This window comes from Antedon bifida, chromosome 11 (assembly GCF_963402885.1).
Source record: "Antedon bifida chromosome 11, ecAntBifi1.1, whole genome shotgun sequence".
Classification (NCBI taxonomy): domain Eukaryota; kingdom Metazoa; phylum Echinodermata; class Crinoidea; order Comatulida; family Antedonidae; genus Antedon; species Antedon bifida.
In genome coordinates, this window is record NC_136236.1 from 12624182 (window position 1) to 12650747 (window position 26566).

The following is a 26566-nucleotide window of genomic DNA, read 5'->3' on the forward strand; positions in this document are numbered from 1 at the left end:
AAACCATGTTTATAGACTAAAGAAATATTAAGTTAGATAGACATAGAATTGACAACATTGACAATCAATGAGAACATAAATAATAATTAAGAAATCCACATTTTCTATTAATATATTTCTTATATTCTCTATTCCAACAGTGTTAAACACCAATAATAGATCAATTTATATAACAAAAGACACAACAAAAATAACTGGAAGATGCAAGCAACAATAAATAATTTAATATCTTCTTCTTACCTTAATAAACTCCATATATTCTTCATGTGATCCTTTTGGAGGGGCGTAATACAACCCACTGGGTGAGAACTTATACTTGGCATCGTCCACTATTTCAGGGGTGTAAAAATCAGATAGGATGGTGAGTAAGCAACGACGATCCCAGTCATCAGTGACACGTCCTCCGTAGTTGCACTCTCCGGTTAAATACGCGATTGCATCGAAAGGTACTTCTTTATATTCATTTACAAACATCTAAACAGAACAAGAATATTTTCTTTGTAAATACAGAATAAAAAAATAATATCTCTATAAATTCCCTTCTACTGCTAAAGCTCTGTCTACACTATCAATCTAGTTTGACAAAAAAAGTGTGATGTGCCCAACTATGGTAGTGATATGCCCAATATGGCAGTGCTATGACATCATCATGTCTATATCAGGGCACATCACATTTTTTTGTCACATAAAATTTGATATTGTAGTCAGAGCTTTAGAATTAATCTTGTTAAATTTGCATACACAACCAAGCAAAAGAAATAAGTAACAGACAGACAAAAGAACAGCTGTTAGGTTCTCTCACCTGCACTTGTCGAACACTAATACGCAAATCAGACTCATTAAATCCATAAGGTATATTCCACCCCAGTGGTCCAAACTTTCTTCGTTCCTGAACCAAGGCATGGAAGAAACACAAGCCAAACAAGAGCTTCTCAAACACCAATTCTTTGCCAGGGCAACCTGAAAAGAATTGTGGATCACTGATTGGATCGTTGAGGTAAGACTGCATCATGTTCATTCGCAGGCCTGTCGGTGGTTCATTTGTCATCTTCACGCCGTTTTGCAGCACGGTCACTGGGAACTGAGAAAAAGAAAACAAACTTTTTGATTAACACAAACAATTAATTAATCGCTATCAATAATATTCAGGCAATAGATGCACTGATTATATTCAAATAACATAGGATACTCCTTTCATTATTCAATAATGATTTCGCGAGGAACGTCATTGCACAATGCATGATGGGAAGGGTATGGGAGCAATAGCGCCACCGTTATAATAAAAACTTTATATACTGGTGGTGGCGCTATTTCTCCCAATTCCTTCCCATCATGCATCTCTCACGCTATTTGCGATAAACATTATTGTTTAAAAGCAAGACTGACCCTTTTATCTTACCTTGTTTGATGGGTAACTGGTAAGCCATAATCTAAAGTCAGGGTGTACATTATCGGGACTGAACTCTTCACAGAGCTTCTCCATTGCTGGCATCCATGACACGGCAAGATGACAGTTCTGCAACACTACCCATGTTCCATCTTTGACGGCTGCTTCTATCAGCTTCGCTGCAACAGGTCCCTAGGAAGTAGAAATAACAACATTGTTTGTTTAGATATATAAAAAATACATCATAGAGATAGTACAACAAATAGAGAGTGTACAGGACATATCTGATTGAGATATTCTGTGATCCCTTTCTAAATCCCTTTTTGTGCTGAGATTACATAGAGTTTCATCTCTGGTTATGTAATCTATTTTTCTTTTTTAGGCATATTGCCCAGGATAACCATAAGTGAATTCATTCACTATCCTTCTTAAAGGTGACAATCCTGTTAACAAGACACACATGTACACAAGATGCTCTATATAAACACAAAAGTCTTTGGGAGTGGAGTTGTAATGTGTCATACTTTGTCACTTTGATATACATGCAACTTTCTCAAAACTAAGTTTCATTTGAAAGGTTATTCTTACCTGTCCTTGTCCAAGTGATATAGCATTGAACTTATCCCCGCTGTAGCCTTTATCACCAGCAAACTTCAAGAGCGCTGCCATGGGATCTGCTCCTGGAGACAGGACAAAGATCAGTGGAGCACTAGCTTGGGAGTCCATGTAGCTCTTAGCCAAGTCAAATGGTGGAGGCTGTACAAACTTCTGGCCGAGCTTAGCTATCACAAAGTCGGTCACCATTGGCGCTACCTGACAACACAAAAATAAAAGGTCAAATATTACCTTATTTGGTAAGTATTTGATTGAAAGTCTGGGACGTGTTTGCAAAAAAAATATGAAAATGATATTAAATTGAATGAATCATAACTTACCTTATCTGGTCGTAAACAACGTAAAATAATACACTTCTGAAAGTCTGTAAGAGATTCAGCAAAGGGTCCTGGAATAGTCTCTCTGTGTGGTTCTTTACTGTCATACAACTTACGCCAGTCTTCTATGTTATCATGAAAATGATCTCTGAAATAGAATAAAATTACGCAGATTGTTACAGACACTGACTGTATAAATCAATGAGGCTTCTCACAAAGTGAGTGTATTTTAGAAAAACAAACATTCTCAGTATCTGCCGAAAGTATTAAAAGCAAGAAGTGAAACCTTAGTCCTTTGTATCCTGGTAGGTCACACATACGACACAGCTCATCCCAACTCTTGTCTGCCAACCATGATGAGTCTGGGTTCTCAAGTTTGTTCTCAAGTCCAACACCACCAGTCAGAAAGAACATAAATTCTTCTAAAACCATTTCCTTCTTATCTCTACAATTTAAAACAAAAAATAATAAAATAATAATAATAATAATATATTTCATATACAAAAGCTTAAAAATGGCCATAAAGAATAAAGTGTAAATAAAATAGCCAAGAGAGCCAAGTTAATAATTACGTAGAACAAATACATACAAAAATATAGTTTGTTTATATAGAAAATCTCAAATATATATACAGAACAAACCAGTACATAGTAAATATACATAAAAAAAATTCAACAATAACATAATAGGAATACGTAGAAATAGAGGTATTAGATAGAAAATTAATAAATGTTAAGTGTTAAAACCTTCAAAGAAAATGTGTGTAAAAATTGTTAGTTTTTATTATTGTAAGTGTAATAAGTCTAATATAATCATTAAGTATTGTGATTCTTTTCCAATTAATCATATACTATTTTTTGCTAAATATTAAATACAAAATATTGCTGTAAAACAACAGTAAATATTATTGATAATTGGCGCATTAGATTGGGACTCACTATAGCTTTTCTGTTGAGTTGAGTATTGTGTTAACATTGAGTTAGTACTCAACGAAAAGCTAGTTAACATTATTTGATTAAAAAATGTAGATTATATATCTGTTGAGCACAAAGGTTTCCAAATCGAATACGCTAATTAATAAACATTTAAGTACCAACCACCAAAACCATAATTAAGATAAACTAAGATTGCAATCAAGTACATTCACACCACAATATTACAAATACTTACAAACTTTCTGCTGGTTCAGAACTTGAAAATAAAAGAAACATGCAATATCGCACTATTAAACAACATGCAATATCGCACTATTAAACAACATGCAATATCGCACTATTAAACAACATGCAATATCCTACTGTAACAACATGCAACCATGCACTAGGCTATTATTCTAAATCTAATAAGGATGGCAAAATGAAAACTTAAGCATGCACTAGGCTACCTTTTACTTAAAGCAACTAGGATGGCAATGGTACAATGATAAACACTCTATGCTATTTATAGCACAAGTTAAATTACTACTTGTAATGATTGTACAAATTAGTAATAGACAGACATCAAGCATATACTCTTGCTATCAACTTAAAAACTTTCTAATTTGAAATGATATCTATAAAATTACTATTTGTATGATGGCAAACTATAGAATTGTAACAAAAAACAAAGTGTATTGATATGTAGTTAAAAGCTGACTTACATTAATATATTTGCACAGAGTAGGAATGAAAATAGTAACTTGTCCTTTTCAAACAATGACCGACAAACATTCACGTAGAGATTGTACGTGAAATGATCCGATAGATATCGCAAACGCTTTTCAAGTATCTTGGACTTGTTGCTGTAAAAAAATTATAAACATAAAATTAATTTAACTTATTAGATTACATATTGTTTGTAACTACTGTGGAGTAGCTTTGAGTAATTGGTCAGATGTTCTACCCTACTCTGACGTAATTTGTACATTATGCTAAGTACATTGAGAATTGAACGCCAGGCTACTGAACTGGTTTGACTTCCACTCGAGAATTACTTGCACTTAAGGTAAGCATCACAAAGATAAGCATGTTTAGAGAGAATTAAGAGAGACACTGTACCTGTCATGAATAGAGTTGATGTAGAGATTGACAAACCACGTCAGAGAATACTGATACATAGGATCAATGTTTGGCAAATCAGCAATCGAGAAAAACAGAATGCTTGAGTGCTTCGCAATTGGTCGATATCCAGCACGTGACTCGTTCAGTTTCTTCTCCGTTTCTTCTGCTATCTTCTGCTTTTTTGAGATTTCATCAGACAGGATTTTGGAGGAATCTAGAATCTTGATTGCGCTTTCGTCCTCGAGGATGTTCCCCTCGGAAGATGAGAGTGTTTCTAGGATTTTGTCTTCAATTTCTTTCAATTGTCTTTTGTTACTGGCACTCTGTACAATCAATGCTTGACGCTCCTCCTCAAGCTCAGGTCTGAAATAAATATATTTCCAAATATGGTAGTGATATGCTTAAATATGGTAGTGATATGCCCAAATATGGTAGTGATATGACAGGTAACTTGATTCCAACTAGGACGCATCACATCACCAACTCATGGACGTAAGCACAATGCAAGTGTAAGTAAAGCAAAGGCTCTGAATATTAGTTACAGGTTATAAACAACTATTTCTAAAGCTCTGTCTACACTATCAAACTTTATGTGACAAAAATATTTGAGCACATCATTTTTTTGTCAAACTAGTTTGATAGTGTAGAGAGAGCTTATGTTTGTTGTTTTTCTTATTTAATAGTGTGCAAAATCATTACTCACCTCTCCTTAGCCACAACGATACCCAGCAGTTGATCTTCCAGACCATCTTGTGTTATCATAAAGTTTAGTAACGAAACCTTAGTCGCTAACTCCGGTAGATAATGTGGATTACGCAACTTAGTTGTGATGTAGAATCGGAAATCACGGGAATATTCAATGACACTTTCACCGAGTCTTAAACAGTCAACACCGCCTGAAAGAAATAACAATAGATTTTTTGTAAAGTCAATTTTAATCAACTGTTATGTCTTTGATAATTATTTGACATTAAATGACCTCATTGACCTTGTTGACCTTAACTGACCTTGTTTAAATGTCTGTTTCAACAGAAGTGGTTCAAGTGATGGGTCTAGCTCCTCAGCAACATTCTCCAGCAGCAGTGGTGTCCCAAACTGAATGCAGTTTTCTAAAGTCCTCATGTAGTCGCCGTCTGTCAATTTGATGACCGATAGTTTGTTGTCACGTTCGGAATTCTTGACCCACTTGTTGGCCTGACCTTGGGGGTCAATCATTAAGGGCCTACAAAGAAATAAAACTTGTATTTAATTGCGAGAAGTGCAATGTAAAGTTTCTTGTATCCTAGATAACAAATACAATAAGATTTAATAATAAAGACTAGCACGCAAATTAGGTTAGGCTTCTTAAGTTACCAATTCAATTATATTAAAAATGGTTTCCCATATTTGTTTTCAACTACAATATATAAATCTTAACAGAGAGAGCAATAAGGCTAACGGTAAGCAATATAGTGTGCTGACCATGGGCCTTGCATGGGCATCTTGCAGTCTTGTTCTGAAGACATCACCCAGTATAAACAAGAAATATAAACTGATTATCTTACCATCTCCTAGCATTATCCACTATGACACCGTTATCAATGGAGAAGCTGTCAGTGGGCAGACCAGCAATGTTCCAAGCTCTTATCTTCACTGGGTCTCCAAGTGTATGACTTAGTGAGAACTGATCTGAGCAAGGAATATTCTTTTCCTAAAAAGACATAAGAAAAGAATGTTTTGCATTGTAAATGTACTGTAGAAACTGCAGTATTAGTGTTTGAAGACAATGCTAATAAAAATGTATTTGAAATATAAAAGTGAAATTCAACACAGCAATTGTACTATACAAAATGCTTCACTATAAGGTTGTAAGTAAAATATTAAAGATATTTGAGGTATCTTATTTTGGTTCAACAAAAAATGAAATTCAACACAGTAATTGAAGTGTAGAAAATGGTTTACTATTAGGTTGTCAATACAATGTCACTAAATAAACATATTTGAGGTATGTTATTTTGGTTCAACAAAAAAGCTAAGTTCAACACTTAATTTATGCCACGATTGCTTACCTTACAAATCTTAGTCCAATCACTTGTACACTGCAACCTAAATGCTGATGTAAAGGCTCCTAAGTAAGCAATGACACCAGATGATATCAGCACATCACCCATGATGTTATCATACGTATGTTGAAGGGTGGCAGCTGCTACCGTCCATCTGAATGAATTAAATTAAGTGCATACTTAATAAAGATTTATTTATTATTTATTATTTATTATTTATACTGAATGACAGAGGGCCCAGTTATGAGTGGCTGTGATGTACTTGTACACTGAGGTAACCCCCTACGCATCTCGAAAGATGTACTAGGTTCTTTAAAGTGCACATCAGAAATATGTGTACACCGGACCTACGGTTTATAGTCCTTATCCAAGAATACTTGTTCTACCAGCAGAAGCATGGAGCAAGTGAGTGGCTACGTAATTACGGTTCCACTGACTTAACCACTCAGCCACTCCCTCGCAGATGCAACAAGGCAGTTGAATTAAGGCATCTTAAAGCTCTCAAACTTTTTCACAAACACACAAGTTCTGATTTTTAACATATCATTCCTTACCGGTCTTTTTCACCTCCTAATCCTCCAATCAGCTTCTCAGCTCTTTCAAGTTTCTTGGCACAAAGGTCAACCTGTTGCTCCAACTTCTCTTTTTTTTCTGTCATTTCTTTAAAGTTTGCTTTTAGTGTTTCCAATCGGTCGACAACATCTTTCAACTCCGCTCTTTTACCTAAAAAATCAAAAGTTACATTTTAAATTTTCCCATTCTGTTGAAAAACAGCAATGCTAATAGAGATATATATATTTTAAAATTATTTATTTCATACATAACGGTAGCTTGTCAATTACAGGATGATAAACTATATTGTGCTTTTAAACCAAATGTCATTTGAGGCTTAGGGAGTAGAAACAGTGATGTAGCCACAAGAAATAAAGTGGTGCGGTATTTGCAAGGAAATGGACAATCTCTGTCCAAGCGACTGGGTTGTCAAAGTCCTCTGTTAAAAAGTGGTCAGGTTTAAAAAACCTTACTAACTATACTGGTGGCTACATCCCTGTATAACACTAGTATTGGTCAGTATTGAGCCCTGGGATTGGCAGGACCCCAAGCTAAAGCTCCTAATAACACTGGTATTGGTCAGTATTGAATCCTGGGATTGGCAGGACCCGAAGCTAAAGCTTCTAATAACACTAGTATTGGTCAGTATTGGATCCTGGGATTGGCAGGACCCTAAGCTCCTACTTACCATTTAGAATAGCCATCGTTTGTGTCAGTTCTTCCTCTGCTCCTTTCAGCTTCTCTTTCTTGGGGGCAACAACCTTTGCCACTCTGTCGTAAACCTCCATAGCTAAAGCCCACTTGCACAAACCTTCAGCTGCGGACGACGCCTTCGCTACTTTCATTGGGTCAAACTCTGGATTCGATGTGTATTCCAACCTGATCTTTTTCATAATATGAGGCTGAAATATAGAGAGACACAGAATTGGAAAAGTGCACTGCCAATAAACTTATATTATCATTCTCCAGTTATAATTTATTATATTGTATTATTCATCATTGGTGCAAATTGGTATTTTAGGATATTATAGGTTGGTTTTGTAGAAGTTGCTTATATTGTTACTTTTCTGGAGAAATTGTTTCTCTTTTTGTTTTTTTGTATGATTTGTATATGGATGTACTATCCGAAATAAAGAAATATATGAATGAATTCTATACTGAACGCATAAGCGATGACATATTACAAACGAGATCATTTATGACTATGTACAGTTTGTAGTATTAAAATAAAACTGAAGTAAGTAAAAACTTAGTTGGTTACTTAGTTTATAGATTAAAATCAGACAAACAACTCACCTGGATGTTGTCTTTATCATATGTCTTCAGCATATTCAGGAAGTTCATATCTCCCAGAAGCTTCTTTGATGGCCCCCAGTAGTCAAGGATCTTGCCACCAGTGCCTGCTGGATCATTGATCTTCTCTGGTTTGATGTCTTTCATGATACAGATTGCAGCCATCACAAGCCTCACACCAGACGGCGGGCTTTTCATTGTTTTCACTACAGCAATATCCGATGGCTGTAAATAAAAGAACACAAAATAATTGTAGTTTATCACCAAAGAAAAATACAGTTTCTTTAGGAGACAAAAACACATTAATTACAATCAAATTACCATACATTAATTTTGTGCATATAGGTTAGGAATTTAACATTGTCAAATTTTGGGGTGAGGTGAAATAAATAAATAAATAATTAAATAAATAAAAATAATAAATTTTTTTTGTATAATATAAGAAATAGTAATTCAATTTAGAAAACGTTACGCACGTTGGTGTTTTTTTTGATAAAAGTCACAAATCAAATCATAATATGTTTGTACTGTGATACCTTAAGAGTATTAAGAGCAGCCAACGCAGCCTCCAATGCTGGTATAGCTTCTGCCAAATCACTCTCACATTCATCCTTCAACGCTTGAGCTTCTGCAGCTTGCTCATTGGCTGCAGCTTCCTCTTTCTCTACAACCTCTCTAGTTGCGCTCACTTCTACCGACTCCTTCTCTATCACTTTCATCATTTTCTCATTCTCTGCAGCAGCTACGACCAGCTGCGGCTGGAGTTCCTTGAGCTCAGTCTGCATCGAGCCGACCTGGGTTTCGGCAAAAGCTAGTTTGTCGAGACCGGTGACGTAGCGTCGTTTTGCTTTCATGATTTCTTCTCGTTTCTTAGTGACAAGAGTCTTAAAGGCGGATATGAGTTCAAGGTATGAGGTTGGTGTCACATAGTTGTGTCTGTTCAGTTCGTTCAAAAACCTGTAGAATTTAAGAAAAAAATGATATAATTATACTAATAGGTGACATGGTATGGTAAAGAAGGAAAGTTGGTTTGAAAGAACATGATGCGCAAGACAGGAAGAAGTAGAGAGATGGTGTAGCAGTCTGGAACAAGTGACAGTCAGTAATACCTTGGAAGAGGGAGAAAGCTGACACAAATAAAAGATAATAAATACTTTGAAGTGATATCATTTAATGTTTGGCTTACTTTTCAGATAGATTTCTTGCACTTGTGTGAAAATGCTGGCAAATATAAACAACTTCTGTTCTTTCTTGGTCTTCCATTTCAACATTTTCAAGAAACTTCATGGCAACTCTTTCTAACGCATCCGCAGGCCACGCCTAGAAAAAGAAACAATTGAGAGGGGCGATCAAAAAAATGCACTGAAATTGAAAAGGACACAAATTAAAATACACTTCTCCTAATTTCAATTAATATCTATCTATTGTATATAAAGGACCAGTTTTAATTTAAGTTACTTACTTGGAACAAATATATTTAATTTAAGTTACTTACTTGGAACCAATCAATTTAATTGAAGTTACTTACTTGGAACAAATCAATTTAATTTAAGTTACTTACTTGGAACCAATCAATTGTACAGCAATTGATGAGCGATGGGAACTGCCGAAGTCTGTTACGGAAAGCATCACCAATTGGAGAGAATGCAATGATGATATGAAGGTTCTCACGGCACCGGTTGACAAAGAAATTGAAAAGAGCTAGCGGACTGAAATCTGCATTTTTGTCACCCGCTTGAGCTACTGGTCTTACTGTCTGTGTAAAGATAAAGAAAATTGCAATATTACAGATTTTAAATGTTGTTCAAGGAAAAAAGAAATTTGAGAATCAAAGACTGTTGTATGAAAGACTTAACTGACATGTTTCAATCAGTTCCATCAGAGGGTGCAGAGAATAAAACAATAATTATTACAAATAACAAATCATGAGAAAGCAAAGACTCACAGAAACATCGATATCTTCAAAAACACAATCAAATATACTAATATATGGCTCTGTCTACACTACCAAACTAGTTTGACAAAAAAAGTGTGATGTGCCCAAATATGGTAGTAAACATCATCATGTCCATATATGGGCACATCACATTTTGTTGTCACATAAAGTTTGATAGTGTAGAAAGAGTTTAATGATAAGTGTTTTTGAATGAAACATTACCTCCATTAATTCTTGCTTCTCATCTACCGCATAAAGGTTTGGAACTTCACCAGTATTCAGAAGGTTGTCGATGTCCTCTAGGAAAGATTCCTCTTTGATTTGAGTGTCGGTGATCAGGAACACAGTTTTCTTCCCTAATGCGCCAGCGTTTTTCAACAAAGCCTAAACAAATAATAATATTGTTCTTATATAGCGCTTATTGCACAATGCTTCTAAGCGCTTTACATTATTACTCCGGTATGGAAACATACTCCTATAATACAGCTAGTAATCAGTGCAAAGTTGTGTCTTGATCCAACCGGGTACCCATTTATACACCTGGGTGGAAATAGGCAAACGTAAGGAAAGTATCTTGCCTAAGGATACAAGCAATGCGATCTCACGGTCAGTAAACCAACGTCCAACATACTGCGCCACAAATAATTCTAATAAAGTTAGAGCTAGATTTTGGACTGTAAGTTTTATTAATATTAGAGCAGATTGTAACTTACTTTTAAGTCTTCTCTCCACTCATTCTTGCCGTAACTCTTTGAGATCTCAGGCTGGAACAAGTTAAAACCAGACATGAATGTAGCCAACCTCGTCAGAGACTGTCGTCCACTGCCTCCCACTCCAACAAGAAGAGCATTGCCACCTGGTTGCTTCAACACCCGACAAATGCGGGAAAGATGTTCTAAAACATATCTACAAAACAATAAGTAAATGAGTTATTGACATAGAAATACATTTTACCAGTCCTTGAGAACCTGGGGTTGGTACGCAAGTACTTTGACAACCAAGTTATAGTTCCCTACAGTGGAGTTGTGGCTTGGTGGTTATGATGCTTGGCTCTCAATCCAAAGGTTTTTGTCTAATGACAAATTAAAATTCCACCCCCAAAGACTTTGTTTATGTAGAGCATGTTGTGTATATGTTTTGTGAACTGGATTGCCACCTTCATGAAGGATAGTGAAAGAATTCGCTTGGCAATTTGCCTAAAATATGTAAACAAACAAATACCTGAATATAACCAGGTTCATTGGAGTCTTATGCATCTGGTTGTACTCCACCAAGCAAGACTCCACAACGTTGTTGAACTCTTCTACAGACTTCACTTCCTGGTAGATCCTATCTTCTGGTTCAGCATCTGCTACCAAGTAATCTCCAAACATTAAGCTTCGCATGTCGTCCTCAACTACCGGACAGTTTGGCTTTGATAGATGCTCAAATACCGTGTCAAAGTTATCCTTGAAGACGTCCTTAACAAGGCTTTTGCAAATACTGAAATATTAATGCATACATAGAATTTATAATATTGGATAAAAACAAAGACAGTGTATGTATTGATCTTAGGGAAGATTCAACTTTATAAAGCTCTGTCTACACTATCAAACTAGTTTGATGTGCCCAAATATGGTAGTGATATGACATTATCATGTCCAATATTTTTTTTCTCACAAAAAGTTTGATAGTGTAGACAAGGCTTAAGAGATAATCATCTTCTTCATCTCAAAAACAAGGTAGTTGTGAGCGATACACAGCAGTAGTAAGTGACCCACTGTATAAACTTATGTTACAAGCATACTTACTTAAAGAGCCAGAGTCTGTCTGAATCTTCTATCAACCTGTCATAGAACACCCTAAACACTTCATGCACCCAGAGACGAGTGAAAGTTCTTTTGTTTTCTATCGACGACTTCTTAACCAACAATGCTCCGTTGATAACACGGGCAAAATCTCGCAAATTGAACGTGTAATGTGACTTGGCAGGTGTGGGTAGCAAGTTTTGCATCGCTTGTTTGTAAACTTCCATCGTACCTTGGACAATCAATGAACCACACGCAAAAATTTCAGGTGAGAATTCATTTGCCTAAAATTAAAAAACAAAACAAAACATTATTGATATTTTATTTGCTTTATTTTATCATTGTGAAACTTTTTCAGAAACAAAACTAAATTAGAACATGTCAATTAATCATTCAAAGCAGCCATTCTAGAAACATGACCACCTGCAAATGAGGAGTTTGTAGTTATGATGTCGCTCATTTTCAAAAGTAAATCAAAAAATGTTTACAAAAAAGCAGGTGCTGACCGGTCATGGGTGACCCATATTGATTTTTTTTTATTTCTTTATTATGTAACTATTTTATTTCAATTTGTTTTTGTTCATGACTGTTGTCTGGTGTGTGTGTAATGTACATGTAAATGGTATCCAAACTGACTAGCACCCACTTCTGTTGGTACTATTGAACATTGTAATTGTGAATGAATAAAGATGTGAAAAATAATTGTCCTCTTACTCTGAGATAATAACTGACAACGGATGAGAAGATACGTGACATGGTTTCATCATTGAAAGGCGTGATTGAAACGATGTTGAAATGACGGAGGAATTGCGGCGTGATTGGATTGCGCCCTCCTCCTGGCGGTCCCATTGCCGAGACAAATTGCAGATCAACCAAAGTAATCTTTGAGGTGTCTTTCTTATCATACCTGTAAATAAAATTAAAATGTTTGTAAAAAAAGATTAAATAATTAAAAATTAATAATATAGTGATATCTAAGATTGGGATTACAAATAGTAAATGTAATCCATATCTATGCCAGTTATTGGAGTGCAGTATTGTCGTCTTAAATAAAATCCGAGAGCATCATATCTTCGACAAGTTAAACTAAAAACGAACAAATAATTAATATTACTGGACTAATTAAATACTTACCAGTTCCCATGGTCAAAATATTGGCGAAGCAATTCAACTGGTGGTTGCGCACCATACTTCTCTCTCGCGGGCATGTTCAAGTCGTCAACAAATATGACAGACTTCTTTCCCATAGGTGGGCCGTACATGCCTTTACGCCTCTTATCAAGTTTTGACATAATGATATCCTGAAAGAAAACACATAGATGATGAACGCATTACTTTATCACTTAGAGCCTGTTTACACTTACGATTGGGTCCTGGGCAGCTCAAATTAATCGTTTGGGCTTGATCCAGCATGTTTACATTTGCGTTCCAAACGACAGCCCTGAAGATCCGTTTAGTTCATTTTCTCAAGCTATTAGTCACAGTTCATTGAACTAGTCAAGAGGTGGTCAAGATCTGCATCCAGCCCTGGGCTGACCTAACCTTATGGAGTATTTACACTTAAGTGTAAATAGTATTATAATTGTTTAGAAAATCACTAAGACTTTACCTGTGTCTGTCCTGCAGATGTCTGAGCAGAGAAATTGATAAAAAGTGGGAGGTAATCTTCTTTTGAAAGGTTATTCATGAGTTTATCCTTGACGTAGGCACTTTTACCTGTACCAGTGGGACCAATGAAGATAATGGCTCTGTAATAGAACATAATGTAAATGTTAATATTGTATGTAAACACACTCGGTGGAGATCTTGAAATTCCTCTTAAGCTCTGTCTACACTATCAAACTTTATGTGACAAAATATTTGGGTATATCACACTTCTTTTACCAAACTAGTTTGATAGTGTAGACAGAGCTTCAAGCTCTGTCTACACTATCAAACATTATGTGAAAAAAAAGGGATGCATGGTGCATATCACCACCATATTTGGGAAGTAGTTCCAAATTCCAACACACTTGGTTTAAGCGCTGTATACAAATGCGACAAAAGGAAATTTGATATGCCCATATATGAACATGATGACATCAGACAGAGCTTAAAGAATGCTGTCACATGGTTAAACCATGGCTGACTAACCTCTGATATTTGATGGCCAAATCAAGTAGGTATGTATATCTTGCAGTATCCATTGTTGGTACAATGATCTCTTGCACCTTCTTGCCTTCTGGGATGGACATGTTCTTGATGGTTTCATTCCAATGAACCCACCTACCTCTTGCTTTATACTGAACAAATAAAAGATTAATATCTTATAACAGTCTTAGTATTGCCCGAAAGTTCTGCAAATTTGTCTGGCTGTTTTAGATTTATATATAAACAAATTCATACATTGCTTGAAATATCATGGGGTATTTGTTAAGGTTACTGCTACTGTTAAGCTACGCCACTGACTGATTTCAATTACTGTACATTGATTCCCAAGGCATCAACAATGCATACCCTTACCTCAAACATATAGTCATACACAAGGCCATCTGGTGGGATAGGAACTTCAATCTTTGCACCAAGCTCAGACGGAAAGGGATGTTCCTCTGCCTTGCCCGACATCAACTCCCGAAGGAATCCGTCAAACTTTTCACGGCCAAGCACATCAGATGTTGCACCGACTGACCAGACCAATGAGAACAAGAATGTACACTAAAATAATAAAAAAAAATGTAAATTAATTTTATATACTGTTTGTGCTGTGAATGGACAAGGATACAGGTTTATTTTACCTGTTAGTGGCGGTATTTATCGCTGTTGGTTTTGATGGAATAAAATAAAAATAAATAAATACATTGGTATTTAAAATCCAAGGAACTCGGCAATTAAAGAATTGATAAACTATAATTTATTGTACTTATAAATCACAGTAATGTCGCTTGAGGCTTAGGGAGTGGAACCGTGAGGTACAACCATGACACAGAATTAAACCCTGGACATTGAGATTGGAAAGCAAGCATGTTAATCAGCTTGACGTTGTGATTATAAATCAAAGGATTGTAATGCAAGCATGATACCCACCTAGCTGCAACTAAAGCTTATTTTATTTATTTTATTCTTGTAGAATGTACTTACAACAATCCAGATTTTAAGGTTTTTGTTGTCGGCACCTTCCTTCATGTTATCTTTGAGAAAAATACGAATCCAATGCATCAAGGACTGGGCAAGATTGTTAACCATGCTAGGCACGTACTCCTGTAATGAAATAAAACAAAAACTGCGATGTTAACCATGCTAGGCACGTACTCCTGTAATCAATAAAAAAAAAGCTGTCAATATGGTTTGATAAAGACAAGGCATGCATTCCAGACAAGTTTGAAGGCTAAAGGCCAATTTACACAGACGAGCGGTAACATTATTAAAAATATAGAATCTATGTTATTCCTTATGATTAGTTACACACAACGTGGATTGGATGGGATAGATACAGACTCTATGTGGGACAAGATACAGGGTTTTCCGCTTACAGTTAACGTTCATCTGTGTAAATTGGCTTTTAGGGTAAAGTTGACCAATCGATCTAGTTTTTGAACAATGGATGATGTAAAACAAAAGATTTATATTTGTTTATTACAGTCAGAACTTACTAAATGGTCATCAATGTAAAAATTAAGACCACAATACCTTGCAGTTTTTCCTAACAAATTCCAGACAAGGCTCCAGAAGCCAGTTGAACAAAGCTCTCATGAGAGGAACCTCCTTCTGCAGTGTCTCTGGTAAGTCATGTAGCCAGGACTCAAATACAGGCTTCCAGCCTAGGTTACTAGGCTCAAGGTAGATCATACCACAACGGCTAACAGTGGCAGGCTGTAGAGAGTAACACATTCATAATATATGTATTGGTTTTAAATCAATGGTACATCTTCTTAAAAATCTATTTACAATACAACAATTATTGAAATCTTTGAGGGGGTTAACTTGAGGGGTCATCCTGAGGGGATCCCTCAAGATGTAAATACTCCCTGGTACCATGCTAATGATTGCATTTTTTGTTTGTTCTTAATTTATATTTATGTAGTATATGGTATCAAAATAAATCAAATCAAAGTTAAAGAACTGCACTGTATGTAGTATTATAATCTGAGCAGGGGCTAGGCTTGTGATTCCTGTTATCTTTTGTCATATACTTCTTGTTACAATAAAGTTGTCAATGAATAAAAGCATTAAGACTTTGTTTACTCACAGAGGCTTGAGAAAGATCCATAGCTTCAAAGATTAAACTCATTGTGTTTGACATCTGGATGATCTCTCCACTCATCAAGCAGAGCTTCTTGTTGTCATCAAGCACCGTGTTCATGCTCTCGATCCAGAGCGTGTCAATTGGACCGTCAAATATCACCCACTTACGATCGGGAGTGTCTGTTGACGCAAACTCACGGAACGTGTTTGCTACGTTACCATCTGTCCACTAAAGAAATAGAAAAAGAAAATATAAAACTTCATTTGCATCATAGGAAAACTCTGTAATACAGAATCACATGTGAACCATGTGATGACTGTATCATAGACCCTACCTACTGTAAATCACACACAGTTGAGACCATTCTCAACAAATGTCTTTTTAATAATTCCCATGCCTTTAATACAAACTCTTACTTTTAAGCTCTGTCACATTTTTGTGTCACATAAAGTTTGATAGTGTAGACAGAGCTTTAAAAGGATGAATTAAATACTCGTACAACCTTCCAAAATTTCATTTCTATAAAAATAATCATTTTACCTCATGGGATACAGGGTCAAACTGTCCAAACAACTGACCCATGGTCACAGACTTTGGGTTGACCGTTCTGTAGATGACCTTTTCTTCAGAGTTCAATCCACGTTCATGGAGTTGAGTTAGAGTTTCTGCGAGTGTATGTAGCACCTTTGTCTTACCAGCGAATGGCCCACCAACCAACATAAAACTAAAGAGAAAAAAATATATTACAAGTGTGAAACAAGCGTCGTAAAATATGGTAGTGATATGACATCATCATGGCTCATCACATTTTTTGTCACATAAAGTTTGATAGTGTAGACAAAGCTTTTAAGCTTTAAAAAGCTTAAGTCCTCCTTTGTAATATCGGTCTTACTTACCCATGTCTAACAATCATCATCTCATATGTTTGAATAATCTTCTCCAAGAAGTTTTCTGTCGGTTGCAAGTTATTTTTCTGGCAAACTTCACGAACATTTGTTAAGAAGATATTGTAATCCGCTTGCGGGAGAACGACGCCGGGAAACAAATCTGAGATGATTCCTTCAAACAGCGGAATGTCGTGGGATAAGAACTTGGGTAAATTTACATCTAGAATTGATCTCAGTAACTGAGGAGAAAAAACATGAAAAAAAAGTTGTATTTTTAGAAATACAATACAGTTAACTCTCTCAATACTGGATACTTTTAGGTTAGCCATATATGTCTTCAAGAAAGTCTGGAATTCGGAACGTGTTTTTAAAGGTAAAAATGAAATGGAACTCAAGAAAAGTCTGGTTTTGGAAGAGTTCCAATGCAATATTTAAGTTACGTCATAAACAATAGGTTCTATTATGACAGTTTATATTTTTAATTTGACATAAGGTCAAGGTCAAAAAGCATATTGTTTTCAAACCATCTTACCAAAATGTCCTCATTTTCATCAGGGAACTTCAACTTCAGGTTGCCGGCTGCAGCAAGTACAGCCTTCACAGCTCTCATACCGTAATCATAATGGAACTGTGAGGACAACTGCTGAGAACACAGACTATACGTTGTGACGATCTTTACTGACAAGTTACGGGCATCAATGAAGCCATACGAATACAGCATGATCTCACCAATCATTGCGTAGTTTGGTACCATCATGGCTACAGTCCTGAACAACACCTACAAGAAATTAGAAATAGATAGATAATGCGACATTTATATGACGTAAAGATCATAGCGCTTTGAGTGTTTGTTGATTATTAAAATTATATAGACTCTGAGCATTAAATAGGATAACCATAGACAACCCATTAATGACATCAAAATAAAAATATTTATTGTTATTACTTCCACCTAGGAGGATATGTTTTCTCTGTCTTCCTTTTAGCAAAATTGTTTTTTTAGGTCAAGAGTGATTTAGCTTTGACTTGATATCAATGTCAATAAGCTTAAATATTTAGAATGAGATATGATGTTCTGCAATGGTATAGGCTAGGTAGGGGATGGGGAGGTAGACATTAAAATTTTAAACAGATACCACATCACAAACAACTTTTTACTTGACAATAGGCTAGGTAGAATGTATGACTTAGGGGAAGGATGTATTTGCACCCAGTGCACCCCCTAGCCCCCTTATTTTAAGCATGGCTTACCTTAAGATTATCAGGTAGTTCAGATCTACCTGCATAGCCAGGATTCATTGTGATAGCTACAAAACATGATGGCCTTAGTACTAGCTCAGTTCCTTCAAACATGAATGTCTCTAGGTTTTCCATTACAGCTCTTTGAATGCATAGAATCTATAACAAAAAAAGTGCACATTTCAAGCTCTGTCTACACTGACAAATGTGATATGCCCAAATATGGTAGTGATATGACATCATCATGTCCATATATGGGCACAGTGTAATTCTTAATCTTAAAATGGTCTCCAAAACCTTACCTGTTGAGCTACCACAGACAAGACCTCAAGCTCAATACGGTTGAATTCATCAAAACAAGCCCAGGCACCTGAGCTGGCCAATCCTTTGAAGAACTTGCTCATAGCCAGGTAATCCAGACCGTCAGAACAGTTAAACACCACACACTGTACAGCTAATGCCTTTGCCAAATCCTTAGTGGTCTCTGTTTTACCAGTACCTGCTGGGCCCTCTGGTGCACCCCCTAAGTTCAAATGGTACGCTCCCACAAGGGTTCTGTAGCACCTATCTGTCAGTGGGGTAATAACCAATCTGTGGACAAAATAAAAAAGCAAGAATTATTATCAAAAGTCGTCATCATCAAAACTTTCACAAATGTTTTAAATAAAAAACTGTAACTCACCTTCCAGAGTTGCCCAAATATTCGTAAGCGTATTTAACTGTTGCGTTAATGATGCTGACGTCAACGTTAGCATTCTGCCAGTAATATCTTAACTGAGACAACCAGTTAAAATCATTTTCCGAAGCTACTCCTTTTTCGGCCATCTCTTCCACAACATCCCTGGCGTGGACATCTATAGTGACCAGTGCTCCTAGTGTTGTCCTGGTTTGTTTAGAGAGTTTACCTCGGACAAGCTTTACAATGTCGGACAGCTGACTCTGTAATTTGTTGTAGTATTCACGTAGGCCTTGCGGACCACCACGGATGGCCTCGTGCACTTCTATCGTCCAGTAAATCTGTGAGATACAAAGCACAACTTGGCCTGGCCATTCCTGCACCCAGTCTTCTCTGGCTTCTATAGCATATGCCTAAACAAAATGAGGAATTCAATATATCAATAATAGGATGCATATTAGTCTTAAGCTCTGTCTACACTATTAAACTAGTTTGACAAAAAAGTATGATGTGTCCAAATATGGTAGACATCCCCATGTCACATAAAGTTTGGTAGACAGAGCTTAAGATCTGTACTCTTTGCTTATACATTGCATCATATTTCTTGTCCATAGAAAACAAAAACTAAATTGAATTGAATTCAAAAAAACATATTCAGTTCAGTCAATTTATCAAATTTGTTTTGATGTATTAATAACGAATTGATTTAACGAGTATGGAAACCAATCTTTACTTTACCCTTTGAAGCCACTAGCCTACCTCATGAGACAATTCAATGACATCTCTGACACTGGCCATCATGGTATCTTGAACTTGAAGTAACCATTTCTCCACGGCACCTCTTGCTTCTGACGTAGAGATAACCTGACTGAGCTTCACCCTCTCACCTTCACTACTGAACATCGCTAGAATGTCCAGGGAAGGTGAAAACTCTAACTTGGCAATGCCCTCAAAACATTTCTTAAGATGTGGTTGCACTCTGGTTGGATCTTTGGTCTCTGATAAAATCTCCAGCATTTCGTCGTTCGACAAGAAAAAGAATCTGGACAATGAAGATGGATAGTTTAGATAGATAATTAAAATTCCGGATTTTTTAGTTTCTATTCTAGTTATCTTTTAGCTGGGATGCTCAGCCAGCAATCCGGTTTCTGGGTTCAAATCCTTGTCAGATGCAAGGATTATATTCTCATGAAAAAAAAAAACTCCACTCTCTCGTTTGTGTAGAGCATCTTGTGTGTGTACATGTACTCCTTTCCTAGCCAGTACTAAATTCCCTATTGGCAATTGTCTTCAATAAATAAAATCAGAAACACAGATGTGTTGGCACATAACCAATACTTAGGGAGGGAACTGGTAAAATGTTCAATTGCAAAGCAACTCTACGGCCACACCAGTTCACAGAACCGGTAACAGTACAAGTAAAATAGAAAATTAAATTAAAAAAACTATTTACCTTGGGAAGAACAACCTCTTCTTCTCCAGGTAAGCATTGAGACCTTTCAGGATTCTGTCCAGCAATCCATTACTATCCTGTAGTTTCTCCAGCATTCCTCCTAAAGACGTGGCATTTAACACCTTGGGGTCTTTACTTGTGTGCTTCATTATGTCCTTCCAGTTGCGGTCAACCGTCTGGAAAAGCCTGCCCTCTTCAGGCATTTGCTGCATGATGTCTTCAGAACTGAAGATAGGCTCTAAATACAGCCACTGAGCTTGTACTTTTAACCATTCATCAATAGTTTCTTGTACTCTAAGTAATCTCTCTTCCCATTCCTGCATTTTTAAAATATAATTTAATTTACCAAACATGTGTAATGACACTTAATTATCAGTAGGTATGTATAGAAAATTGGCTAAATGGTCAAGTCAGAATTTTTCCTAATGACAAATTACAACTTCATTCCCAAAGACTTGTAATAAGACTTTGTTTATGTACAGCATTGTGTGTATGTGTTTGTATTGTGAACGGGATTGCCAACTTTAGAAGGATAGTGAATGAATAATGAATTCGCTTAAATATATAAAACAAAACAAAATAAATACAAAATCAAAATATATTATAGTAAATTTATTAATACTGACCTTAATTTCTTTTTCAAATGGTTTGATGAACGGAGATCCTCTCATGGTCTGCGTCTTCACAATCTGATCATCCAGCATTGTTTGTATGTCATCCACAGAGGCCAGGATGTTTACACCAGTGTCTCTGTACGTTGTCAGGTTAAACGCAATCAATTCCCATTCTTCATTCATCTTTTGCATTGCTTTCTCTAAAGAATATTCCTATGAAATAAATTGCAAAATAAAATTAAAATAAAATTACTAACAGTCGTACAAATTGATGCAAGGACAACAAATTTATAAAAATAATCATAAGTTTGTATATTACAAACATGATGAAACAACTATGTATGTATGTAAACTTGGTCAGTAGAAAATCAAAATGGTTAGCAATCAATCAATCATTCAATTTATATAGCATTCCAACAGTCATTGCTCATGGGGCTGCCAAAAATATCAGAAAATGTGAGTTTTGAGTGGTGACTTAAAGGCCAGGTGCGGGCAAAAAATTTCTATTGATCATACCTTCCAATAATTATCGATCTATAGTTTCCCCTATGTTTCATAATTTTTGGGATTTTATTTGTGTTACACAAGCTTGTTGAAAATAAGCACTTTCTTATCAGTGGGGGGATAGTTCAAATTACACAGTAAAATCCCTATTCTTTTTTACACAAATTTTGTAAATAGAGAGGCATTTTAAAAAGCTATGAAAAATAAACGGTGTGGTAAAAAATTTTATCAGATGACTAAATATAGGTAATATAACTTGAATATTACATTTATGGTATTTTTATTCAACTTCAGATTTTTATTTTCATGCTATAGCAAAAATTATCCACCGTATATCCACCATCTTTTTTCACCTTCTAGGGAGTCACTAGACATGTTATTACATTAGGTTAACTACCTAACTACTGAAAAAAAGTCTTCCTGGTTTTTATGGAAGAATTTTGCCAAATTTTGTATTTGACCATATTAAGGGAAATTCATGTTTTTCGTCTTGATTTCTGTTACAAATATTTGATTTATGTACAATTAACCAGATATTATATTTAAAATTCATGCCTGTACCTGAGCTTTAAAGGTGCTCAACAGCAAGTCAATGAAAGACGGACAAATGGATGGATTGAAGAAGAAATGTTTGACAATTGTTACTAATTTCATTTACCTTAGTAGCACCAGCACTGATTGTGTCAAACTCCTCCATGTAGGCTCCTAGATTCTTCTTCAAAACTTTACGTAGAGTAGTTCCAGAGTCTGGCGTCAGGTCCATGCCGGCTATGACGCCCATTTTGTCCCAATGCCTCTGTCTGATGCCAGGGTTACACAGAATTGCAATTGTAGGGATATTTTCCTGGGAAAACAAATATAATAAAATATAAGATAAAGTAGATATTAGTTGCACACGAAACCTCACGTGCGTGAGAATATTTATATGGCATTTTTGTTGTCGAAGGGTGTCAATAATTGGACAAGAAATAGTTTAAAGAAGGTATTTTATTCAAACATCACATGTTGTGTGTTATTAGACACTAGGATAGTTTTTTATTGAATGTAAAATGTTATTCATAATGATACCCTATGGTTGCAAACTAAAGCTCTGTCTAGTTTGACAAAAAAGTGTGCCCAAATATGGTAGTAATATGATGTCATCATGTCCATATGGGCACATCACATTTTTATTTTCACATAAACTTTGATAGCGCAGACAGAGCTTTACACATTTGACTGTGGTCAAATTTACATAAGATGTAAAACAATAACAGCAAAATAAACAGTAAAACAAAGATTTTAATTTCTTACCTTAAAATCTGTGATCTGATCCTGAACAATTTTGCAGACCTTGATAGCTGCCATGCCGGACTCTTCCTCTTCTGGTTCTTCTTTCTGTTCACCTATTTGCTTCTTTTTCTTTGGAGCTGTCTTTCCTTTTTCTGCGTCATCTCGTTTTTTCTGATTCACAAATACTTTAGTTATTTTGTAGATGTCTCTTCCAAATTCGTCTGCTTCTTCTTGGATAGATTCTGAATTCAGTTCAAGAAAATTACCATCCATCCATCTAAAAAATAAAAACAATAAATTTACGGTATATAATACATTGACCTTCGACCCCAATAAGAGACAAACATCGACCTTCGACCACAATAAAAGACAAAAACATTTCAAACTATTATGGATTACGCTACAATGTAATATTAAGTAACTACATACTTCTTGTCTGCTCTCTGCCACTTAACAACTAATGAGAAGAGTTTTTGGAAAGGTTCAATAGCAGCTGTGACCTCTTCAATTTCAGGGTATGTTGTCAGGTCCCATTTGAACAAGGCTTCTTCCTACGAAAACAAAACACAAACATTTTCAATGAGTCACATTCATTCATTTTTTTAAAGAAAAAACTGAGGCTTTAGTTTAGCTCTTGTTATGTAAAGCACTGTCTACACTATCAAACTTTATGTAAAAAAAAAATGTGCCTATAAATTATATAGACATGATCACTACCATATTTGGCCATATCACACTTGTTTTGTCAAACTAGTTTGATAGTGTAGACAGAGCTTTACAAAATAGACCATCATCTACGATTAAACAATATTTAAAAATATTTGTTTAGGTTGTTTTTGAAAATTGAATACGCAAAATGATAGATTTACAAACAATGTTAAAATGGTTTTTTTAAAAATATTATTTATGAGAGAGTGCTTGTTTCTTAATATAAAAATCCTTTACAATTACATGCCTCCATACACATGGTATATCAAATCAACTGGAATTGTACAATGAAGTGTTTGATAACTCTAAACCAGATGGTTTTCCAATGCGTCGTCGTCATCATTACCTTATTAACCCATTTAATAGTTTCCTGAGCCTCTGCTATTCTCTTCTGCACGGCACGTATATCATTAACATATTGAACCATCATGTCCATTTCGCCATACTCTGAGAACTCTGCAACCCTTTTGCGTATCTTTTCCAGTTCCAACATACACTTCTCGCGGTGCTCAAGTACGGTGCTTTCTCCTTTTTTCTTTGAGTCGTCAACAAGCTTAGAAGAGAAAGAAAATTTACAATTAAATGATAAAATAAATGCGTATAACAAAGAAACTTTAAATGATGTAAATCATTTATAGTATGACGGTGGGTGGGGTGGTATTTTATTCTTTGTTTTATAGTTTTTTTTATATTTGTATCGTTTTAAATTGTTTTGTAATTTTAGTGTGACTGTGATTTGTGTACTGGGCCCTCTGGGAGAACAGTTTTTTTACTGAAGAGGTTACCCAGTATAAAGAATAAATAAGAAGAAATGGAAGCAGAACATATAGTATTTATATAAATAGGTTCTGCAACATCTGCTATTAGCACTTGATGTATGATAATTTGTTTGCATTTTTTTGTGATATAGTATTTGTTTCTTAGAACAAAATCTTTTATGTATATTTTTATATGATATAAATTAAATTGATGTTTCCACTGATGCGAATATTTTACCTCATCATTCTGGTCGAATATCGGTTGTATTTCCCGAGGCCAGAGCAAGACGGTAGCATTCAGTGCCATATGATCTGCCGTGAAGAAGTAAACATCAAGTAAGTAGTTCATGCGTTGTACGGATTCCATGATACGAGTGTTAAGAGCTTTGATACCTTCAACCCGAGCTCTTTTAATGTATGCAATCATGCTCATCATTTCTTCAGAGTCTTCAGGAATTTTGAGGGCTCGGTCTCTGATCGTCTCAAACTCACGGCAGATACTGACAAAAAATACACAAATTGATAATAAGAGATGTTACTATTGAAAGATTCATTGTTATGTAGGCAGAAGATTGCTATAGCCTGTTCTTCATAGGAAGACTACTATTTACACAAAATAATCAAACATCGTATACTCTATCTCTAACAAACATTTCAATCTTCTATCAATTATTGCCAAAGTATAGTCGTTATCTCGGGACCGTTCTATGGCCACCACCAGGTAGGCTTACTTCATCAAGGCTTCTATGAATGACGAGTTGGGAGCAGGAACGCTAGTAGACCAAATGCAGTACCATTTTGATTAAAATCATTCGGGAAATTACCTCATGAACATATATTGTTTGTATGCCTACCTCTCGTTCTCATCCCTGTGATTGCAAGCGACTTGATCCAGAAGCATTGAAGCGTAACCACGAGCTTTGTCAGCAAGACCTTTCTTGATATCTTCACAGTCCAGTCTGACCATTACAAAGTTTATTATGCTGTCTAGGTTCATAATCTTACGAGCTATCTGTTGGAACTCTTCAATGATCTTCAAAACAAACAAATACTTTGATGAGCTCTGTCTACACTATCAAACTTTTATGTGATATGCCCATATATGGACATGACAACATCATATAACTACTATATTTGGGCGTATCACTACCATATTCAGGCACATCTCACATTTTTTGTTAAACTTGTTTGATAGTGTAAACAGAGCTGTAGTATTAGTAACACAACTTCCATGTTGAATTTCAATTCAGTCAACATCCACTGGGTGTGCTTCAGTGCACACCAATCAAAACATGGCAACAAAAATAAATAAACTTACCTCACAGAACTCTTCAAATGTGTGTTCCTCAGAAAGGAAAGTCTGCACTCTGTCAAGTGCCTCTCCATTGCACAAAAAGTTGAATTTGGACACTGTTGAAAATGAAAGGTATGAAATTGGTAAAGACAATACTAAAATGAAAGATATGAAATAGGTAAAGACAATACTAATGTTCTTAATAGACAACTTGATTGACTTAAGATTGTACCAAAACATTAATTTTGTTTCATTCATTTTTCATTAATCCATTTTTCATTTATCCTTTCTTCTTCTAGTCTTACCTTACAACTTGACAATTAAATCAAAACATTCAATTCATGGCCTTATTACTAATACTACTATTAATACTATTGACAGACTTACTGTAAAATTCTAACTTCTCTGTTGGGCCTTCAAAATTGGCCAAGCATGCTTCTTTCAATGTCTTCCTAGCCCTGGTGATCACATGATCTGCTACAGCAATGTCAATGTTTGACAGTTCATTGGTTCCTGATAACCAAGACTGAACCGTCGGAACATTCAGCATCGTCTTTGTCAGCTGCTCGACGACAAATAAAAGACATTCTTCCAAATCAGAGTAGTAGGGGTAAAACTCCATCTTGTCACTGTCAAACGTAAGTTCTATTTTGAATACTGGAAGCTGAAAGGTGTTGGATGGATCAAATAGCTTCACCCAGGCCTCGATGGAGCGAACTATCAGGTCTTTTAGCTAAAAAAAAAACACACAGAAGAAAATAGAATGTCATTATTTTAGAAAATAAATTATTAGTATTATAGTATACAGTAGAACCCCTTCATGACCCAACAACAAAGTGCCCTTTTAAAAGGAGGTTGACTATAGTGTTAATTACATTGCCCCTCATTCATTTCACAGCAAAGTGTCCCATTAATAAGGGTTTCCCCTGAATAGGTGTGTCCTTAAACATGACCAAACAATGAAACTAACC

At 35.7% G+C, this 26566-nt stretch overlaps 1 protein-coding gene across 3 annotated transcripts in view; it reads right to left on the minus strand.

The window, feature by feature from the left end:
* Positions 1-26566, minus strand: part of LOC144855565 (dynein axonemal heavy chain 12-like) — a 33908-nt gene that overhangs the window by 4254 nt on the left and 3088 nt on the right. For 2 of the 3 annotated variants that reach the window (XM_078713463.1, XM_078713461.1), the window contains 48 exons: positions 25983-26328; positions 25620-25711; positions 25156-25334; positions 24540-24801; positions 23890-24096; positions 23265-23386; positions 22857-23112; positions 22222-22407; positions 21072-21272; positions 20446-20762; positions 19752-20034; positions 18999-19405; positions 18619-18907; positions 18329-18475; positions 17610-17855; positions 17087-17316; positions 16731-16914; positions 16194-16418; positions 15635-15817; positions 15086-15205; positions 14471-14662; positions 14102-14250; positions 13578-13716; positions 13103-13269; positions 12683-12875; positions 11972-12252; positions 11403-11663; positions 10895-11087; positions 10404-10565; positions 9807-10001; positions 9432-9565; positions 8782-9202; positions 8249-8470; positions 7641-7854; positions 6955-7123; positions 6407-6554; positions 5903-6048; positions 5366-5580; positions 5062-5254; positions 4356-4721; positions 3959-4099; positions 3490-3510; positions 2606-2764; positions 2323-2467; positions 1976-2200; positions 1400-1579; positions 803-1081; positions 241-474 (listed from right to left, as the gene is read on the minus strand). In XM_078713463.1, the coding sequence (XP_078569589.1) occupies positions 241-474; positions 803-1081; positions 1400-1579; positions 1976-2200; positions 2323-2467; positions 2606-2764; positions 3490-3510; positions 3959-4099; positions 4356-4721; positions 5062-5254; positions 5366-5580; positions 5903-6048; positions 6407-6554; positions 6955-7123; positions 7641-7854; positions 8249-8470; positions 8782-9202; positions 9432-9565; positions 9807-10001; positions 10404-10565; positions 10895-11087; positions 11403-11663; positions 11972-12252; positions 12683-12875; positions 13103-13269; positions 13578-13716; positions 14102-14250; positions 14471-14662; positions 15086-15205; positions 15635-15817; positions 16194-16418; positions 16731-16914; positions 17087-17316; positions 17610-17855; positions 18329-18475; positions 18619-18907; positions 18999-19405; positions 19752-20034; positions 20446-20762; positions 21072-21272; positions 22222-22407; positions 22857-23112; positions 23265-23386; positions 23890-24096; positions 24540-24801; positions 25156-25334; positions 25620-25711; positions 25983-26328 (10026 nt within the window). The remainder of the gene's footprint in view (positions 1-240; positions 475-802; positions 1082-1399; positions 1580-1975; positions 2201-2322; positions 2468-2605; positions 2765-3489; positions 3511-3958; positions 4100-4355; positions 4722-5061; positions 5255-5365; positions 5581-5902; positions 6049-6406; positions 6555-6954; positions 7124-7640; positions 7855-8248; positions 8471-8781; positions 9203-9431; positions 9566-9806; positions 10002-10403; positions 10566-10894; positions 11088-11402; positions 11664-11971; positions 12253-12682; positions 12876-13102; positions 13270-13577; positions 13717-14101; positions 14251-14470; positions 14663-15085; positions 15206-15634; positions 15818-16193; positions 16419-16730; positions 16915-17086; positions 17317-17609; positions 17856-18328; positions 18476-18618; positions 18908-18998; positions 19406-19751; positions 20035-20445; positions 20763-21071; positions 21273-22221; positions 22408-22856; positions 23113-23264; positions 23387-23889; positions 24097-24539; positions 24802-25155; positions 25335-25619; positions 25712-25982; positions 26329-26566) is intronic. The other variant, XM_078713462.1, reaches the window with a different exon arrangement.